This window comes from Phoxinus phoxinus (genome assembly GCF_949152265.1).
Source record: "Phoxinus phoxinus genome assembly, chromosome: 11".
Classification (NCBI taxonomy): Eukaryota; Metazoa; Chordata; class Actinopteri; order Cypriniformes; family Leuciscidae; genus Phoxinus; species Phoxinus phoxinus.
In genome coordinates, this window is record NC_136886.1 from 31777413 (window position 1) to 31798406 (window position 20994).

Genomic DNA, 20994 nt, shown 5'->3' on the forward strand with positions numbered 1-20994 from the left:
ACATTGAACTGACAGCCCAGGTTTTAATATACAATAACACTGTCGGATACGAAAGAAACATCTCTGCAATGTCACAGTAATTTCTTTATCCTGAGGAGTTCATTCCTCTTGTGGCCACTCGTCTCTAAATATACGTTAGAGGATTTTTTCTCTAAGAGCTCTCTTTGAGTTGATAAGTATAAAGCTTCTGAGGAGGGCCGGGTCCTCAATGTCCCTATCAAATAACCACTGCTCATAAGGGCACGACCTAAAAGCATGCAAAAAGATCTGCTATACACTTAACATGAATATGCAGGGGGTTTTTGGTCAGCTGTTATTCTCTCCGGATCAAACGTCCTCTGCTGGAAAGCTGCACAGCTTCTCCCCTCTCTAATCTAAAGACATCAACTTAAGTACCACAAATGAGATCGTAACAGATGAAATATTAATATTTAGAAACCCCGTAACAATGTGTCCCAGATCATCCAAGAAGCCTTTGATATTATCTACACTCAGAGCCTTTAAACATCTCCCCTGATCATACGTCTGAAAGCTCGGGGTCATTAAGGGAGAAACCTCTCTCTGTATGATCGTCCCATTTACCTGATTGGAATCAGATGGGGCCACAATAGATCATGACAATACAAAAAGAAAAAAACAGATCCTTCATGAGAGGCATTTTTATGATGGCTACCATGTAACTCAGACGGGGAGTCACTGAAGAGGGGTTTTGTTCAATTGTCCGATTGAATCACGGGGGCGACGGATCTGCTTTTGAAGCCTTTCAAGGTCAAATGAATCACGACTCATTACTCAAAAAGAAATATTTAATCTGATAAAATGAAATCCAAACCAGGTTTATGGATCAAATACATTAGTCTAAATCAGAAAGCAAAGAATCTAATATGATTTGTTGCCCCTCTTTCTTAGCTAAAACAAAATTAAAAACACAACAGGATGAAATAAATCCACTGAACATCTAAGACAAGGTTCAAAATGGTTCAGAATGCACTATGCAAGATTATAAAACCATAATTTACTGCAATTTTTTAGTAGCATATATCATTTCTTCCTCATTAGGAAAGAAAGACATTTGCATTTTAAAAGCCCGAAGTGCAGATATTACTTTCCACTTCATACATTCGTTATAAAAATCAATGTTCTTTTTTGCACTCTATTCGAGTCTTTAATTTAACCCCTGCTGGGAAGCCACGTCAAGAATAAGTGATAGCTTCAAAATAATACCTCATTATTTCCCAAGAAAGTTACCTTGACTTCATTGGCTTCACTATTGATTAAAACGGTGTGGTCTTTTATTTATTTATTTATTTACCGCGCCGTGAAGAAATCTGATTCAGTCTTTGAAGTCCTGAAGTGCTCAAAACTTTCATGTTGAGCTGGAAAACCTGTCTAATTACTATGGTGGAGAGTGGGTAGATATCCTCGTATTAGCTCCGCTCTCAAACCTAGTGTGCTGTCTAGCTGTCTACTGTCCACATAGGCAGCTGTCTTCTAACCGTCCTAAGCTAAATAACACCTCTTAAATGACTGATCTGAAACGCGCTACATAGATGGCATAAATCCCCACGTGATGCACACAGTAGACTCAACTCGCCATTGATTTCAATGCGATTTGACAGTAGGATTTTAAGCAAACTCCTGAGTAGTATAATAAGCATAAAGATGCAAAACACGCAAAAAAAGGGTTATCGGGGTAATAACATTTTTTTATCTACACTACCAAAGTCAGAAGATTTGTTTAATAAATGAATACTTTTATTCAGCAAGGATGCATTGAATTGTTCAGAAGTGACATTAAAGGCATTTATAATGCAACAAAAGATTTCTATTTCAAATAAATGCTGTTCTTTTGAACTTTCTATTCATCAAAAAATCGTACAAAAAAAATAATAAAACATCTTTGCCAACACAGGAATAAATAAAAAAAATTTAAACATATCAAAACAGAAACCAGTAATACTATTTTAAAGAACATTACCGTTTTTACTGCACACCAAACTTTTAAAGGGTAGTGCACATTTATTATTTACACATAAATTATATGTATAGAATGAATATTTTCTTTAAATGCATAAATTGTATTTTTTTAGCAAACACATTGAAATTTGGCCGAAACAACAAGGCTTACACGACAGCGTAATGTTTTGGAATATCGTTGTGAGGAAGCTCTGAAGTCTTAAAAAATACAGTACTGTCATGGCCGATTTAAAGAGCTACATTTTTGCAAAAAATCATCTGAGACATACACAAGCAGACAAAGTGTGCATTCATAATCTCTTTTCCCATGAAATATATTAATCTCACAGCCATAATGCATGTCTTTCCAACACTAGCAACAGTGATAGCTTTGCTAAAAGTTTAGTCACTAATTATTTTTCATTGTGTGCAAAATTAGGATATTGGATACGACAGAGGAAATTGTAATAAGGAGATAATATGAAATATTCTGCATCAGTTTTCAATGGAGACGTATGCTACATTGTGCTTCCGCTGTCTTATCTATACAACGCCTGTCAAAACGAGGGTCTTCAGAACAAGAGGAGTACCAGGCATCCAAAGACAGAGACAAAAACCAATCACACTTATTTTTTTACAAGTAATTAACACAGAACAATTCCAACTGGAGAGGCTTTCTCAGCTCTGAGGCCTATCATGAGCGGAGAAGCTCTTCTGCTCTGGACTGGCTGCATCGGTTTGACAGAAGACATAAACAAAGTCTTCTTCTGAAATTAAGCAACTAAAACAGATTCAGCGAATCAAAAGGACAGGTGTTGGGGAATTGTGGAATTAATGGCCGAACACTTCAGCTGAGGAGCTCAACTCTGATCCATGATGAAAACGCATGCACACCAATGTCTGCACACACATGGAAATTAATGGCCAATCGTAAATCAGGTTTCCAAGCATGTGTATTTTTGTTAAAGTTTCAGATTGGGGCATATTTCTGTAGAACACGGTTCTCAGGACATTGTGTTTTCCAATACCCAGGATTAGTCGGACGTGATTAGTAAGACAGTTGTCCGTGGCTAAACTCCAAATGTCTGTGCAGGGATTGAGAGATTTCGTTTTCCAGACCAAAAACATCTCACAACTCACTACAAATTTAAATAAAAGTATACAAAATTATATATGATATTTTCATATATAAATTTAATATATATATAAAAAAAATTTACCAGTTGACAATTGGTAAAATGTGACCTAGTCATGTTTTCGAGATATACAGTAGCTTTGTGTGTTTGTGTTTCTAAGAGAGAGAGGGAGAGTGCATGTGTGTGTTTATATGATTTATAAGGACACAAATTTGTATAATGACAATGTTTTACCAGTGTTACACTGGTATTACAACACAAACAGGGTTTATGAGGACATTTTCTGAGTCCTCGTAATTAAAATGGCTAAAAAAAAATACTTAACAATGTTTTATTCAAAATGTAAAAATGCAAAACGTTTTCTGTGATGGGTAGGTTTAGGGGTAGGTTTAGTGTAAGGGGAGAGAATATACAGTTTGCACAGTATAAAAACCATTATGCACCAACGTACGTGTGTGTGTGTGTGTGTGTGTGTGTGTGTGTGTGTGTGTGTGTGTGTGTGTGTGTGTGTGCGTGTGTGTGTGTGCGTGTGTGTGTGTGTGTGTGTGTGTGTGTGTGTGTGTGTGTGTGTGTGTGTGTGTGTGTGTGTGTGTGTGTGTGTGTGGTTTTCAGTGCACTAGATGGATTATATTCTTCCATCATCCATTTCCTCTCCTGCTGGCTCTACTACTTCCTGCCTCTCTCTGGGTTGTTATTGTATTTCCAGCGTGTCTGGAGGAAAACTGAGGGAAAGCGAGAATAGAAAGGAGGGGTGAGGAGAGCAGAGAGAAAGGCTGGTGTTATAGAGGGCCGAAGAGGAGAGATGAAAGCAGGATGGATGTGTGTGTTTGGAAGAGAGCAAGACTCTTGATTGTTTGACGGCGTGTGCATGTGTGGCAGATTAAATCCTTATCTAATCACGGTACAATCAGGTCAGACAGATCATCACAGGAAGTTCAAGGTTAGATGGGCATCACTGTATACTCGGAGGAGGGGATTCCATTAAGGCTCTGTTCCCTCGTACAATCATTTCAGAAGGCAGCGAACACTTCAAAGAGGGCATTCCCAAATGGAGCAGGGGAAATTTGCATATCTCAACAATATCCTGCTGTCATTGTTTCAAGAAAAACCAAAACAACGGCTTTGCGTACGGCAGTCACATTGTCATGGAAATTGGCTACTGTAAAAAGACTCGTGCACGCAATCTCAATGCTTGTTTTCTTTCAGAGCCAACTTGAAGAATGATTGTTTTCAGTCTTAAATTAGAATCCATTTACACTTCTGTATGGACTCAGCCATTTAACAATGAAAGGATGAGGAGGATTGCATAACCAAGCAGAGACGATAAAATTAAAATTGGAGTTTTAAGACCTTTAGACCATTTATGTTAGCTTTGGGGCTGAAGACCAAATTAACAACAAACACTCTTTCTCTAATGGCAAAACTAACCAAAAATAGTTTGTATTTTCTGCCAACAAAACTAAAATTGTCCTTGGCGTTATAAATATGGTACCTCCCATTTTAGTTCTTTGTTTTTGATCATTTTTGTTCATTGTAAAAAAAAAAGTGGAATAAAATACAACAAATAATAGATGAAAAACTCACTGAAAGTCTGAAGGTGAAATTACACAAATTAAGCTAAATAAAAAAATGTAAGCTAAATGGAAATATAAAAAACTAATAAAAATGACAAAATCACAAGAGAATTACTAAAACGAAGAAAAATAAAATCAACACTAGAATAGTACATCATTTTTAAAATAACACTGATAGCAAGTAAAAATCACTGATTCGTCACATAAATACGTACATCATTTGCCAACCATTTAATGGTTGCTAAAATGTAAACTGTATTTAAAGCATTCATCTATGGGAAGTTGGTTTTCCCAGACTAAAACTCAAAAAATAATTGCAAGCTGATTCCGTTTCAACAGGAAATATCATAAACAAAAGAAAGCTGCTTGTCCAAGCATCTCATGGGATGTTTAAGTTCGAGAGTCGTATAACATTATTTTATATTATTTGAGTTCAAGTCATTCAAACAAATGACTCTTGTTGCATGGCGCTAGCAATGCCAGTCAAGGGTTTGAATCCCAGGAAACACATGTGCTGATAAAATCTGTAGCTTGAATGCACTGCAAGTCACTTTGAATAACCGCATCTTCCACATGCATATATGTAAATCTATTCAAAAACAGAAAGACTCAACTTTCATTTGTGCCAACTGTTTGTCAGAAAACAATGGATGGAGAATGCAGCGAAGAAAATAGAGGTATGAATTCCAGTCCTACTGTTTGGAGATTATAGAGACACGATGATGTGATTGCATCTCCGCCGCTCTCGTGTTAGTTCGTTCTTCTTGCACACACACTTATACGCTTCTCATTAATTCCGCCTCATGTAGAGTCAGATGTTGCGAGAAATGCTATAATTGAAAAAAGACAGCAGCCAAAAAGACTTGAAGCCATTTTAAAAAGTTAAAATAACACGTAAGTGGGTGTTTACCGAGCTTGAAATGGCAAAGTTTCCAAGCACTAATAAAACATGCATGTGCCATGTGCTTTCTACGCTGCTTTTACAACAAATAAGCTTTCTGATTCATTAATGTCATGCTAGAAGTGCTAGATTTTTGTTCTAGCACAAATCCAACATGTTATGGATCAATACTGTTTACTGCAAAAGACGTTCGGCCAGCAATATTGCAGAAGAGCAGGGCAAGCTGCTGTTTAACTGGAGGACTGACTCAACCGCAAGTCTGAACCAATCAAAGCCACTGCGGCTGCCAAGACCATCGCCACTACGGCTCCATCTTTTCTCATCTACTTTCCTCTGAGAGCCACATCTAGCTCGGGGTTTTCGAGATTGATTTGCCCGCTTTAATTATTAACAAAACACACAGAGGTTCTGATTGTTTCAGCTGGAGATCATATCAAAATAAATAGAAAACAAAGAGCGATCTTCTTCTTCACCACCTACATAGAAGCCCGCAGCCTTGACGAGCGAAAAGGAAAGAAAAGGAAAAAAGAGAAATTGGAAATAAATAAAATCCCTGATGGATAGTTCTTCAAATGGAAAATCAACTTCAAAGTCTTATTTCATCGGAACAGCCTTGTATGCCTGGGCCAAGACGCGAGCTGCACACAGTAGCCCCTCAGGTACGCGGGGTAGTGTCAATGCACAGATAACACCAGCTAATGAGCCCTTCAAAGAGCGCAGGGTCTTCAGAGGTTGACCACCCGAGACCCTCTCTCTCGTACGCTTTCTTGTGGTCGAAGACAGACATTCTCCTTCTTATGTTCTCTTGCCACTATTTATTTATTTAAAAAGCACCATGCACCTTGACTAATCTCCCCGCCCTTCATTTTTGGCTCTGATTAGCACGAGAACTTCTGCAACGGAGCAGGCCCAGCTGTGGACGTTTTCAGTCGCGCCGGGCAGGATTACAGCTCATTACATACGGCGGAGCATTCAGACGCGCCACACCGCCGACCACAATACACTTAATAGACAATAATGGCAGCTAGCTGGCTAGCAATTATTCTTTTTGACTCACTTATTAGAAGCGAACAGATCCCATGATGCCACAGATTGTAAACAGCATCTCATTTTCTCAGCTCTTACTTGGACACTGGCGCATTATGTCAGAAAGAGAAACAAATAAAGGGCTAGTTGTGACCTTGTTAGACTTGCTAATGAGGACCTCAGTCGGCGTTCTGCCGAGCCTGTTAAAGAGGACATGTCACAGGAAATACGTTTTCCCCGATTTTACTAAGGAAACATACTGTAGCTTTCAAAACTCAAAGCTTCTGCCTCAGTTCCCATATTTACTGAAACTAAGCTGGAAAAGTAAGCCAGAATAAATTTGTAGCACACATGCGATACAGTTTTGCAGGCAGAAATGATATCATTTTAAAGTACTAATGTCGATTAGTACTGCATTATAAATATAATTTATTCTTATGAAAATACTGAGATGTCTGGAAGAACACAGATAAACCATATATTGTCGCAATCGTCTGTTTAATCAGTCAAAACGTCTCTATCTGCATGCTATTCAGCTCTAGATGCCTTTATCCATATAAGAGATTTCCTGGAATGTCATAAGTTTTATGAATTATATAAGTATCACTTGTGGACTGTCTGCGCGAGTGCGCCCACTGGCTACAAGTATGAATAAAACAACATACATTACATTATGTGTGTACTCACTAATGCTCACAACACCCTACTTTGGGTACAAACTGGATAAATAATATTTACACTTAGAGAAGTGTACAGAAATGTGTTAGTTTTTTTCTCAACGAATGCATACAATTTCCTGAAATTACTGTCTCAGATTTTTATCATAATAATTTAATATTTTATAATATTATTATGGTTATAGCCACCATTCATCAAAGTGAAATAGTGTTATAGCAGTAGTAGTTTTTCTTATTTGAATTTTATTAATAATAATCATAATCACAATTATGTGATCGCAATGTGATACGTAATCTAAATATATACACACACACACACACACACACACACACACACACACACACACACACACAATATGGCAATGTTAAATGTTCTGACAAACCCGGTGAGGATATTCTTATGCAAAGTGTAGTCAAGCGTGCTGTGGAATTTATAGACTGAGAAATGAAAGAAAAAGAGAGAGCGTGTGTGAAAGTGAGAGCAAAGACAGTGTGTAACCTCTTGATTCCATGCTGTGTGCACATACTTAGAACTGTCACACACTGTTTGGATAGCTTTGTATGGTCACGCTTTGCTATGCTAATTTGACACAGATGGAAGTGTTTGTGTGAACTGGTTTCTGACGCCATTACATGTAGATGAAAAGGACAGAAATGCAAACATCATAAGCCAATGGGAGCGAGCGAACGTATAGACAGCTGTGCTGAATTCAGGATGGAAGCATATTCTCCCATGTCTTTCTCTAAGGATCCTGCTGAGACAATGAAGTTCAATGAGATGGCAATTGCTGTCAGATCCATTCCAATATGGTTTATATCTAAAATTCATGAATGAGTCTTTCATCTGCCTCTGTTCTTTATGAGTATTCAAATAAATGTAATGAAGCTAACTACAGCACAGCTGTTTTCAAAATAGTGTCAATTTTAGTGTCACAAGTAGCAGTGAAAACGGGAGAAAACTCTGGGATTTTGGAAGTATCTTATGCTGTTATTTGATCAAAAACAGTAAAACCAGTAATATTGTGAAAAAAATACTATTACAATTTAAAATAACTTTTCAATGTTTATACCTTTTTTAAAGTAATTTATTCCAGCTATGGTAAAGCTGTATGTTTTTTTGTTTATGTCACATGATCCTTCAGAAATCAATCTACCGTAATATGCTGATTTGCTGCTCTAGAAACATTTCATATTATTAAAGTTGAAAACAGTTGTGCTGCTTCATATTTTTGTGCAAACCGCGATTATTTTTTAGGATTCTTTGATGAAGAGAAATTTATTTCAAATAGAAATCTTGGTAACTCTAAAGAATAATGTCCGGTCATTAAGACTTAACTACACAGGAACACATGAGTAATGCATTATTAACACAGTAACTACTATTAACTAACAAGAAACTCTGATTAACAAATAAGTAAGTAATAGTGCTTAGTGGAATGTGTAGATCACTTCAAGCTAATCAATAACAACTTTTTTTTTTTGTTCATACCTCCCAGAAGACTAATAACAACTACTATATACAGGTTCATAATTAATGTGAATAATGCATAATGTATAATTGATTCTAAAGTGAAGGTAATGGTAAACACTACAATTATATTTTTTTATAATTCTCACCCGACTAACTGACCAATTGCTTAAATTAATGACTAACAGTTGCCTAGGAAAATCATAACTTATTATATAATGAAGATCATAGCTATATTAAAGCTAATTAACATGTTGTGTAAGTAACCATTTTGTTGAAAGAGTAGCTTAAACCCCCATCACAATATAGAAAACATTCATTAGAGAACAGCAAGAAGACAGAAACCGAGATTTTAATTGTGATTTAAGGATGGAAGTCCATTAGGGGACTTTGAGCAGTGATGCTATCCTGTTGGAGAATAGATATAACCTTCATAGACTAATTGCTAAGTTGACTCAGTAGGTAGACCATAGCCTACAGCAGTCCTGGAACTTTTGCTGCTGGGGTCCAGTCCCTTCAATATGAAAGGAGCCTGAGAAACCTCTGCTGTCAGCGCTACCCTGCATATCTGCCTCCAAGCCAATTAGTCCAGTCTGGAACTTCCAGATTCCATCCCTGCGGACGCATATTAGGGAGGGGTGATCACGCTGTCCCTGCAAAAATGAACACGTCAGAGAGCAGAAGCTCTACCTGTGTTTCTGGATGACAGGCTAGGTTGATTTCATGACAGGAGGTTTCTTTTACAGTAAACCATAAGAGGCTCGTATAGAGGAGATAATAATTCTAGACAACAACGTCTCCCTGGCAGGAAGACGATCTGTTCCAAATCCAAGTTATTTGCCAACCTAAGTTACTTTTTAAGCATTCATATGCGCATTCTTAACACAAAGGCTGTTGCAAACAGGAGGCAGCATTTTGGACAAAACCACATGCATTCTCTACAGATGAGCCAATCCCAGAATGCACTGCAACATGCTAAGCACATGAAATTTTTCTACATTTCATCATATTTCCTCAGGAACAATCTATAGTTTAAAGCTTCAGATGTTCAGCATAGTTTCAGCCAACCGCTTCTGTAATATTTCTCACAGCTGTTTACTATGAGGCCACCACGCAGCTTATGGTGTAGCTTTATATTAGTAAAGATGATTTTTTTACATGAGACAAGCGATTAAACACTCCAGGTTTATAATACTGAGACAGACATGCAAGAGGTTTAAAGTAGCACAGTATGTTTTTCATAGATCTATCGCATCTCAAGGCCCTCTTAGTATAATGAAAGGGTCAGGACCTCTAATCCACAATATCTAATTCTGCACAAAACAATCAGATTTAAAACAATATCATATGTTTATCTCTGTGTGTGTGTGTGTGTGTGTGTGTGTGTGTGTGTGTGTGTGTGTGTGTGTGTGTGTGTGTGTGTGTGTGTGTGTGTGTGTGTGTGTGTGTGTGTGTGTGTGTGTGTGTGTGTGTGTGTGTGTGTGTGTGTGTGTGTGTGTGTGTGTAATACCATTGTTCTGAATAAATGTATTACTGTTATTGTAAGAAAAAGACTGTACAACAAATAATGTACAGTATATACTTTATACATAAAAATAGATATTTTGCATTACTGTGAAGAGAATTTTGTGCTTAATAATGTTGAAAATAAAAAATATATAGAAATATAAAAACAAGTGCCCTTTCTTTATGAAAAAAAATATATATTTGACTCACTTTTGGTTCACTTCTTTGTGTACATGTGATTGTGTTGGGGTGAAAGAAATAGACTTGCCCTTAACTTGGCAGGGGTTTTGACGATAGCAGAAAATATATTGAACAGCTCCTCTTTCGTTCTTTACAACATGAAGGAGAACAATAGAGTGCCGCCCACCCACAAAGCCTACTTCCCTGAGACAGTTTGATAAAAGTCAATTTGGAAAGCAGTGCCCCAAATCTCAAAAGGCCAAAACTGTGTATGTGTGCAAAGGAAAGAAAGAGCAAGAGAGTAAAAAAATTGGGCATTTTGAAGGACAATCTGCCTAAACCACTTCATATATGGGCCATCCTGGCATGAAAGCAGCAGATCCCTGAGGTTAAGGGGTATTGACAGGCCGGTCTGCATAACGGCCAAACGTGGATCCTTTACGTCTGTGGTCTGTTTTAAGCTCTGTAATCCTCCATCAGCTTCAGCAGTGTTATCTTTATTTAAAACAGTGGCAATATGTCAGAAAATAATGGTGAAAACCACAAAGTGATAAGTCACAGTTAACTCTCTTATTGATAAGAGATCATCAGCATCAACTGGGCGATATGGGGGTCCGCCGAAGAGCAGCACCACAGCCAACCATCTCTGATCGATTGGATTCGTTGAAGCATTAAGGCTGACTGTTGCTAGATAGTCATCCGCCATAGGCAGAGATAAGTGCCCTGTATCTGTTCGGTTTACTTCTTTTTGTATATTTTTACCTATAAAGAACTTTTTGATTTCAGACAATTCAGAAATTGATCCTTTTTACTTTCTGAAGACATGTCAACGGTGTTAATGTGAATGATTTACTGGTGCACATTATTCCGAAGTAAAAATATATATATTTTTCCTTTTTTTGATTGACGTTGAGCACCTTTATTGTTTTGGCATAGAGAGACCAATTTTCAAAATGCAATCAATTCCTGATTTATAAAATCAAATCCCATCCTACATTTCTTTCTTGTGCTGTAATTTGAGCAACCAATTAATTTGTTTGTCTTGCCGATTGCAAACGAGTGTTTGGGAATCCTAGACTGGGTAAACCCAGCCTGATCTGCAGGTGATTTGATTTCGTCCTGCAGGAAACCTGTACATACTTTTATCCTGCTTCCGTTACAATTTTGCGGGGACCAATCACAAACTGGCTTATCCACCTGGCGCGCTATTGGTGGGTTTAATCCAATCCAATTCCTTTTAACCTCTCGAGGATCCTTGATGGCTTCTTTTTGATTTAGCAAACAAATCGCTTGAGTGTTTTTTTTTTTTTTGCACAACCTGCAAAAAACACTCAATGCCATTGCTGCTGCTATTTGCTTCTACAAACCAACACGTTTGTTGACTCGTTTCCTGCCTGGAGTTTTTGTGTCGCTCTGCAAAGTAGTCTACGTCACCCGGATCGTTGGTCTGATTGGTTGAAGGACTATCCAATTGCGTACAGAGTCATTTGAACTATGCCCATAGAAAATACATAGCAGACTCCCCAGACCAATGTTCTTAAAAGATTGAGCTTGGTCTGGTGATAGCCAGACTATGGGAATCCTGCATTAAAACATTGTTTTGCCATTCTGTTTGGTGCCACTATGGCAGAGAACTTACTTCACCTTTAAAAAACACATCTGAAGAATTTTTGCCAGGATATGCATGTTGGTGTCTATTGCCCATTTATTAGATTAATAATCAAGCAAGACAACAAATAGTGTCTCTCTTTTTTTAGATATATGGAACTGTGCCATTAGGACAGATGCCGTGTAGACAGCAGAGACCAAAGAGACAGGATTGCCTGAAGTAGAACAAACTTACTTTCCTATGAGACGAGCTAATTATTTAGATAATTACTATCTGAACTCTTCATCTGCATAAAACTGACAGCCAGACACCACAGCTGGTCCATCAGGCCTTAAACAGACACTCATCTAAATCACAAATGAATACACACCCCTACTACTCACTCCTACTTAAACCCTTGATCAACTTTTGTAAATAAACTGACAAATTGACTGCCACTAGGCGGCGGACTGTGAAAGTCGTATCGAAAATAGGGCTTTATGTTATGTTAGAAACACTGTACACAAGTACACAAATGCTTGTCAAATGCATTGCAAGTGCTCCGGCACATTTCAGAACACAATGACGCATGCGATCGAGCTTGTGTAGCTCGCCAGCCAACGCTAAATCTACTGAAAATTGCACTGAAGCAATAGCCTGGATTAATTTACTTGTAAATGGCAGTGTGAAACTGTAAGTGCTATACATGGAGTGACAGCAAAAACTTCAAGAGTGTCAAAGTATCCGTGAGTCTGTCTTTTATTAGCTTCTGTGTAGCGCCTGTGGTTCTGCCAACATCCATTCAGGGAGACTCCATACAAAATGCTGCTTGTACAACTCGTTCTACCCGCATATGTCTTCTCATCTCTGTAAAAATAGACTTCGGGTGATGTGTATAGGCGTGACGTGACATCGATTGAAAGACTAAGGTACAACAAACGTGAAGAGCTGACAGGTGTGTGTAAATGACGCATTATGACATCATCAAAGACCAGGAAACATGCAACACATGACAACTGAACTTCCAAAACAAGAGAAACATCTTCTGCTGGAACAACTGAGCAACTGAGACTGTCACGATATGGCAAACTTTGTCCTTCACAACCACCAAACTGGAGCAGAAAATGACATTTAATCTACATGCTCGTATCGACTTGACATTGATTCTTAAAGTATATGGCCCCCTCACAGACAGGGGGATCTATAATGCAAGTTTATATTATCTGAAAATAAAATAGAAGCACAAAAAAATAGGTCACCATTGGACTGGGGAGGTAAAAGTCAGTGTTTTTTATGCTGCTGAACTATAAGGACTGTGATAAATGAAGTGACTGAGATATTTTGAAGCACTACAAGGACACCAAGACTGGACCCAACCTTCTACCCTAATGCAGGAGCTCTTATCAGACAAAAGCATTTTAAAGATTGGCAACACTGCAATGCTGACTGCTACTTTCAGGGAAATGTTTCAAACCATCCATCTTCACCAAATAAAAGAGTGCCCTCACCTGTAGACGCCTCCAGGAGTGACCACTTATCTCAAGTCACCAGCTCCGCTCTTAATAATACAGAGAGAGGGAGCAAATTGGAGAGAGAGAGAGAGAGAGAGAGAGAGAGAGAGAGAGAGAGAGAGAGAGAGAGAGAGAGAGAGAGAGAGAGAGAGAGAGAGAGAGAGAGAGAGAGAGAGAGAGAGAGAGAGAGAGAGAGAGAGAGAGAGAGAACAACAAGAGAGAGGAAGACAATAACAAAAAAACAACCTCAAACAAAGTTGGAGGCTGTACAAACAGCTTCTACAACTTAGTAATGACAAAACTTGATTTCAAACAAGACTCCACCACATCACAGAAAGGGTAGTTTCAACAAGATGATCTGTGACTTAAAACATGCTACTGAAAGCAATGTGAAATGTGTTCAAATAGAAAGTTATTTTTGCACTAATAGTGTAGTTTTCACCCAAAAATGTAAAAAGGGACTAGTGGCAACAAAAGTCTGTTGGTAACATTCATGCTTTTAACACAGCAAAGACTACAGCAACAGCTCACTAGCATGTATGTTCTGCATCTGTGTGAGAGGAAACGACTCTCCATATTAGCAGGTGTCAATAGTCTGTATTTGTCATTTTAAAAAGGGAAACCTTTGGGTGACCTGTGGATTAGGAGATGTATGGAGCTTCCCGCACTCAAATCCGAGTCAATGCAGACAGGCCCGCTAATGTAAAGGTAGAGTTCCTCGCCCCAGGAGTATCCCTACTCTTTACTTAAGAAAGAGATCCATTTCCTATCCCATATCTCAGAACATAATGGGAGCTCTATACATATGCATAATTCATGAGGTCTCTCTTTCCTTACAAAGGTCTTACAGTAAATACACCTTCACTATGAAGAAAGTATTGACCACCTTTCTAAAACGCTTAGACGTAATCTTTCTTCTACACCAAGAACGGCATGAGGCTTCAGAGCACATTCAGCTTCTAAGAGACACTTTATAGAGAAAAACATTTGAAGCATGGCCATAACAACACGTTATGGACATTGAAGGGGATATATGAAGTTTAATCAATGACCAGTTCTTAAAGGTTTACATTTTCTCCCCTCAGTCCCCAATTCGCAAGGAATAAAATGATGTCTGTAACTTTTAAGATTTTCAGTTTCTCAATACTAAACTACATAGCAGGATGCTAGGAGTCAACGCACCACATATCATTTAATGAACAAGACTCTCACAGCATCGAGAGAGCTCATTCCTGCTAATCAGCGCCACCCGTAAAGCCCAGTCATTGCTCAGTTCAGTCAGTGCGGCAGAGCTAAGCTCATTTCCCTCTCACCGGAATGAATAAATTGGCCCTAGTCTGTCTTCAAACCACCTTGTCCTGACAGAAGGTCAATAAATCAATAATGCGTGCAAATACATGAAAAAGCAATTCAAAGTCACCATTTTTCCTTCTCAAGCATGTTCTTACAAGCTCAGAAATGTTTCTCTTCCATGCTGACAGGTCTCCATAGACATACTCTAGTGCCACTTCATGAATATTCCAGGACATGCTAGAGGAAAACAGCAGCTATGGCCGGCGTACAACCCTGGAATGACTTCAAAATCAATCCCATGACTCCTCTCTACCCATGGACCATGAGTACATGCACCTGGGACTCTTCACAGTATATACCCAATGACAAGTCTCTGTGACAGCAGCTTATTTAACAGCGACGCAATGAATCTATCCGATCTGTCCATCGCTAGCGTAGATTTACACGCACTAGCCCTGTTTTCTGTAATGAGAGGTCGACTTATTTTAGATAAATGTGTAAGGCATTTACTGACACACTCTGAAGTGTGCGATTGACTTCCTCCTCTCCTTCCATGGTCATGAGATGAGAAGACAACAACTGTTTGCAGAGCAATATAGAGGGATGAACTCCTTAATGAACTCAATTGGTTTTTTTTGTTAATTACGGCTCATTTCAATAACTAATATCATTAGTAATATTGTTCTAAGGCTCAGGGGAGCAATAACTGACAGTTGGCGAGATACACAACATATTAGCAGAGTTGCAGTTGGAACTGGAGGATCACCTGTGATTAGTAAGACTGTTTGCCTTTTGCACTTATCCCCAAACTAATGCATTCTAACGGATTGTGTGCAGCATCTTGGGTGTAATTGACCTAAGGTTAATCACAGTGCTGACCTTTGAGAGACGACAGAGAAAGGAACAAGATATACTGCACATTCGCTCTGACCTCCAGACAACAAGCAATATGTTCTCCAAAAACAACCTTTTTCATAATTCCATTTGCAATTCAACAGAATAAGATTCAGGCTAGCTTACAAAGCCATTTATCAAACTGGCTTGTAAAGAACATAATACATTTGGTGCATGAAGAAAATTAACAAACTGTGTCTGTGCATCTGTGCATATAACCAATGGAGCTTCAAGAACAAAAGGGAGGCCACCAGACCTCAATTCTCCAGAGGAAAGATGATGACAGTCGTTGAAGCACAATGCTGACCAACTACAGGTTTTCCTGACTTTCTTTGCCACCTGCTGTACCTGCTTCAACTTTCTTTAAAAGATCAGCTATTGTTTTAATCCTAAGGAGCAGTAAGAAACTTTAATGACTATGATCCATTTGGTGGTCCTATCGAAAATTGAGCAACTTGTTCTGACCTACTTTGCAACAACTCAAGAGTCCCTGCTATACCCCCAGTTCTTCCCATTCATTGATTTATTTGTAGCGGACCGCCACAAAATCAGCATTGACCGCCACAGATAGATTTAAGTGCTTCCCATTCATTAACTACACAGTGGCGGCCCGAAAATATATTTAAACTTCTCATAATAACATAACAGGTTCTTTAATGTCATGTTTTGAGCTTTTGCTGTCAAACACAATAAAGCCAAAAGTGTGAAAAGACTTTGTGTCCTTATCAAAAGACCGTCTGTATGCGCTGTGCAAAGAGAAGTGTGCACTTTGCTAACGTGATAAGCACGTGATCAGCTCCGCAGTTTGATTCTCAATACCAGTTCAAAGTGAATGCATGCAGTGAACTCCATCTGTGCTGAGTTTAGCATGCATTTGGGAATGTAGCGGGCACCAGTAACGCATTATTTTTACATTTGTAAACTAGTTTTCTGCCAAAAAAAATAAAAGCTTGACTGCAGTTTCTGTCAAAATAAAAGCTCACAGGTTTATCTCTAGCATGTATAGAAATTAGGACAAAACTAATAATGAAAGTTTCATTCATTTTTTTTTTACAATATTTGGCAATTACTGTCATAGAAATATTATTATAATATTATTAGTAGTACTATGTAGTGTAATGTAATGTAGACTGAGACACTAAGAGGTTTGAGTCCCCTTTAGAGTTCAGGACAGGTACAAGTCAATTCACAGACTGTTAATTTTGCACACTGAATATGGGTTGGAGCTCTTATTTTTTATCTCTCAAAATGCACCAGATTGATGAATTTAACTTTAAAATGTACCCACCACAGTTCCACAAAATCACATGGGAAACACTGACCCCATTAGGTTCTTCAACTTGGATAGGACCATACATATCAGGGGGCAAATGGAGCTTTATTTCTGGTCACAACAACCCACCAATCTGGAATTCGACAAAATGATTTATATAACCAAAATCTGGTACAGGTCACCCAACTTCAGCACACATCCATTCAGTAGTCAGTTTTCTCTCCTTAACTTCTTTGAATTGAGGTCCAGAGAAAAAGCCACCAGAAATGATAGCCATCACCTGTTTGAAACACTGCACTCAGAGAAGAGATTCAACTAGAATAAAGTCAACCAGGCACAAGAACAGCCTCTTCCCTCAAGCTATGGTTCTCATTATCAGATCCACAACATCTCTAATAAATGGTCAATACTGCACCACAGACCAATCGGTAAATATTTACACACTCAACCGCCTTTTGATGAATGGATGCATTGCGCTATATGTAAATGTGTATGTAATACTTTTAATAAATACCATTATACATGATTATAAACACTTACATCAGTAAGGATAATATATTTTCTTGTGTATATTTTTTTATAATGTTCATAAAAATATTATTTTGAATATAAATTATTTATTCACATTTATTATTAAAAAATGTATTATTATTTTTTTAGACTATAAAAAAAAAATATATATATATATATATATATATTATGAAATAATATTTCATAATGGTATTTAATAAATTAGGTTAATTTTACTTACAAGAGAGATATCTGTTTTTGTTTTGTTTTCTGTATGAAACAGTAATGAGTGTGATTGGACAGTTCACCCCAAGATGATATGGCAAAGTGTCCATTCACACTCCAATGATGAGGACAGATCCCAATGGAAATCCACTGTAATTGGCTGCACACCAAGCTACTATATATGCATGGTGACATCTGGAAGCATGCGGGTCATTTCTATCATCTTATCGACTGCCCAGGAGGATATTCCAACCACAGGCAGAGTGGATCCATATTCCCTGCAGTCCTGTTGGAAGTAGGGAGTAGACAGGGAAGATTCAGAGCAAAGACAGGGTGAAATGTTGATTAGGAATACAATGCAGCCCATTCATGCTTATAGGATGGAGCTGAAGGGGTGTGGATGACAATAAAGTGGGCATGTCGAGAGTCTTAAGGTCCCTATGGTAGAAACGAGGAGGGGATGTTCTAGCCTTGTCTTACAGTCATGTTTTCTTTCTGAGCTTCCTCTATTTCCTTATCCACTGCAAATATTCTACCTCTCTATTCACCACCCTCTTATTTTCTGTCATTCTGAGTCACACCCTCATAGACCTTTTGGAGTCTAGTAAACTCATTCAAGCACCTACAAATGCACACACGCACACACAAGTAAAGTCTAGCACTCAGTAGAATGAAATGAAAGGTGTTGTAGGTGATTTATGCGTTTGATATCCCCCACTATATCTGAGCATACACTTTTCAGATGAGAGTATTAAATCCAACAGGACAAAAAGGTAACAGGAGTGGATGCATGCAATTTGAATGTCCCCTAAGTCAGGAAAGAAATGAGAGAGCAACCCTATTTGACCATGACCAAACAGCAAATAATTAGCATTTCCAATTCCAGATAAAAATGTCCTTTTCAAAACAGAACACGTTGCTCTGATAAACACTTGCAAATGACAAGCATCGACTGACGTAACCGGTCAAGAGCGCTGCCTCCGATTAGCAGTTTTAAAGCATTTATGCTTTTCTGAAAAGCCACTACAGACACTTAAGAACTTTCTTTCCACACAAATAACAGCTCTGAAAAAAGAAAAACCAAAAAACAAGCATAATTAGGTCCAGTGGCAAGCAAAGCTTCATGTAAACTGTCCCGATCCCCAGAAGACAAAAATCCCTGCACATACTCAGGTAATGAGAGCAATGGGAGGGAGGTATGTGTGTTTATGTAAAATTAGCTCAGTTATAATGATGCAGCAGTGAAGAGACCATCGTTAGAGAGGTCACTAAAGAAACCGATAAGCAGAGAAGACATATAAACAAGCGGATGAAATGTGTATGTGTGTAGTTCTCTAATGGTGCTTCAGCAGCAGACATCTAAAAAATCTGACCAAAGGTTACTCACTAGAGGAGTGCAGGGTGTCCAGTACTCTGGGTTCAGCTCGGGTCGGGAGCGTAGGTCCAGATAGTCGGGGTTCAGTTCGGTGCGGGCACGGGGAAGCGTTCCCTTAAAAGCCAAGAAAAGGGGGGGGTTACAAGTCCACCCATGGAAATAACAGTCTTAAAGATGGAAAATGAGTGATGATATGGCTGGAGTGGCACTTATGTTGAGAGTAATGGGAACCAGAGAAAGGAGAGGAAGAGGACATGGACCCCTCACAGAAGAATGAATGGGAGAAATGCTGCGTTCACACCATGTCGTAATTACCATAATTTCGAGATGACAACAGGTGACGTTCTACTTGGAGCTGTTCACGTCCTCAAACTCATAATTATGCATTTTAACACTGTCAACGCCTGGATGAATCTCCAGCACTCATGTGGTACCAGTCGTAACTCAGAAAATTCCCAGTTTACAAGTTATAATTATGACATGACAATCCTATTTTTACATTTAGATTTGCAGTCACTTAACCCTCAATCTTTAAAAAACAAATAACTTACTAACTCAGTTAAAGGTCACATTTAGCAAATATCAAAATGAACATCCGCTTTGCTGCACATTACAATGTTTGATTATGTGATAAAATTATCTATTTTTGACCAAATAGAACAGCATTTTAATACCCAGCCATTTATAGGATATCAGTCAATAAATCAATTATGCTAAAAAATTATTATTGTCACAATGTTAATATTGATTGATACTTTGGAATATGGTACTATAGCTGGTCTAAGCTGTTCATCAGCTGGCCTAAAGCTATCATATTCAAAAACACAACTACTAGCTTAAGCTGGACTTCCCAGTCTTGTATTTCAGAAACCAACTACCATTTTGATAGAGACACGAGTCACACAACCTACTTTTCCCTTTAGAAAGCGCACATCACTGGCTGTTTCAAATAAGCAGATGATCCCTGCAATTCTGTCAACGCCAATTTCCCGTTTCAACAAGTACTACAAAAGCTGTGCTTGCTTTAAAGGTCTTTAAAGAAACGCAACAAGACACTTCGATTAATGATCCAAACCAGGGGAATGAATGGCATTCTGTCCCTTTTCATAAACTCAACACAAAAACATAGTTTCTGAGAATTTCTGACCTTCGGCGGCATCCTTAATATTTTACAAACAAGCGTAAAATTAGGGGGCTCTCAGTTTCCAAACACTCGGTCAACTCAAAAGGTTCCGAATTACACAGCGCTTTTAGGCTGAGGCGGAACTGAAGATGTTTTCTTCTTCACGCTTTGTGTCCAAAATGATACAGACTGATTATATCTCCTTTGAAAATGAAATTGCCTTTATAAGCATACCGCATTTGTGTTTGACAAACCTCCGCCGTGAATCTCAGCGAAATATCCTGCTTTCAAATCAGTCTGCCCTTTGTTAGGTAATCTGCTTTTCTCTCGCGAGCACACTCCGTCTCTTCTCTTCTGTGCTTTTTTACATGGAATAGACGGGAGGGACGCATATGAAACAAACACATATGAGTGGTGACATTTCAAATGATATTAGAGTGATACTCAAGCAGGGAAAGCAATCAAAAAGGCTTTGGTGGAGGCAAGGCAGCATCATTGAAATTCACAAGCAAAGTGAGAGAAGCTAAAACATTGCGTATTGTACATTCATGAATTAAAAACCTAAATGCTGAACTGAAAGAAAGAAAACAAACAAAATAAAGACTTTCGTATATTCACTTGCATGATGAACAAGACAAGATGGAAAATTACGAAAGGCAAAGGCTAAGAGTTACATGAGTTTCAAGGTCAAGCAAAAAGCAATAAATAGTTTACTCATTCTCAAATGCACTCTGGAGAACCTATGAATATTAAGGAAATGGTTTATTTGCTTCGGAAA

At 38.3% G+C, this 20994-nt stretch overlaps 1 protein-coding gene across 5 annotated transcripts in view; it reads right to left on the bottom strand.

Moving 5' to 3' along the window:
* The window catches only part of pcdh9 (protocadherin 9), a 243264-nt gene that overhangs the window by 167524 nt on the left and 54746 nt on the right, over positions 1-20994 (bottom strand). For 3 of the 5 annotated variants that reach the window (XM_079628557.1, XM_079628556.1, XM_079628554.1), the window contains exon 3: positions 19106-19207. The exons of the other annotated variants lie outside the window; for them this stretch is intronic. In XM_079628557.1, coding sequence (XP_079484683.1) covers positions 19106-19207 — 102 coding nt within the window. The remainder of the gene's footprint in view (positions 1-19105; positions 19208-20994) is intronic. 5 annotated transcript variants of the gene reach the window in all.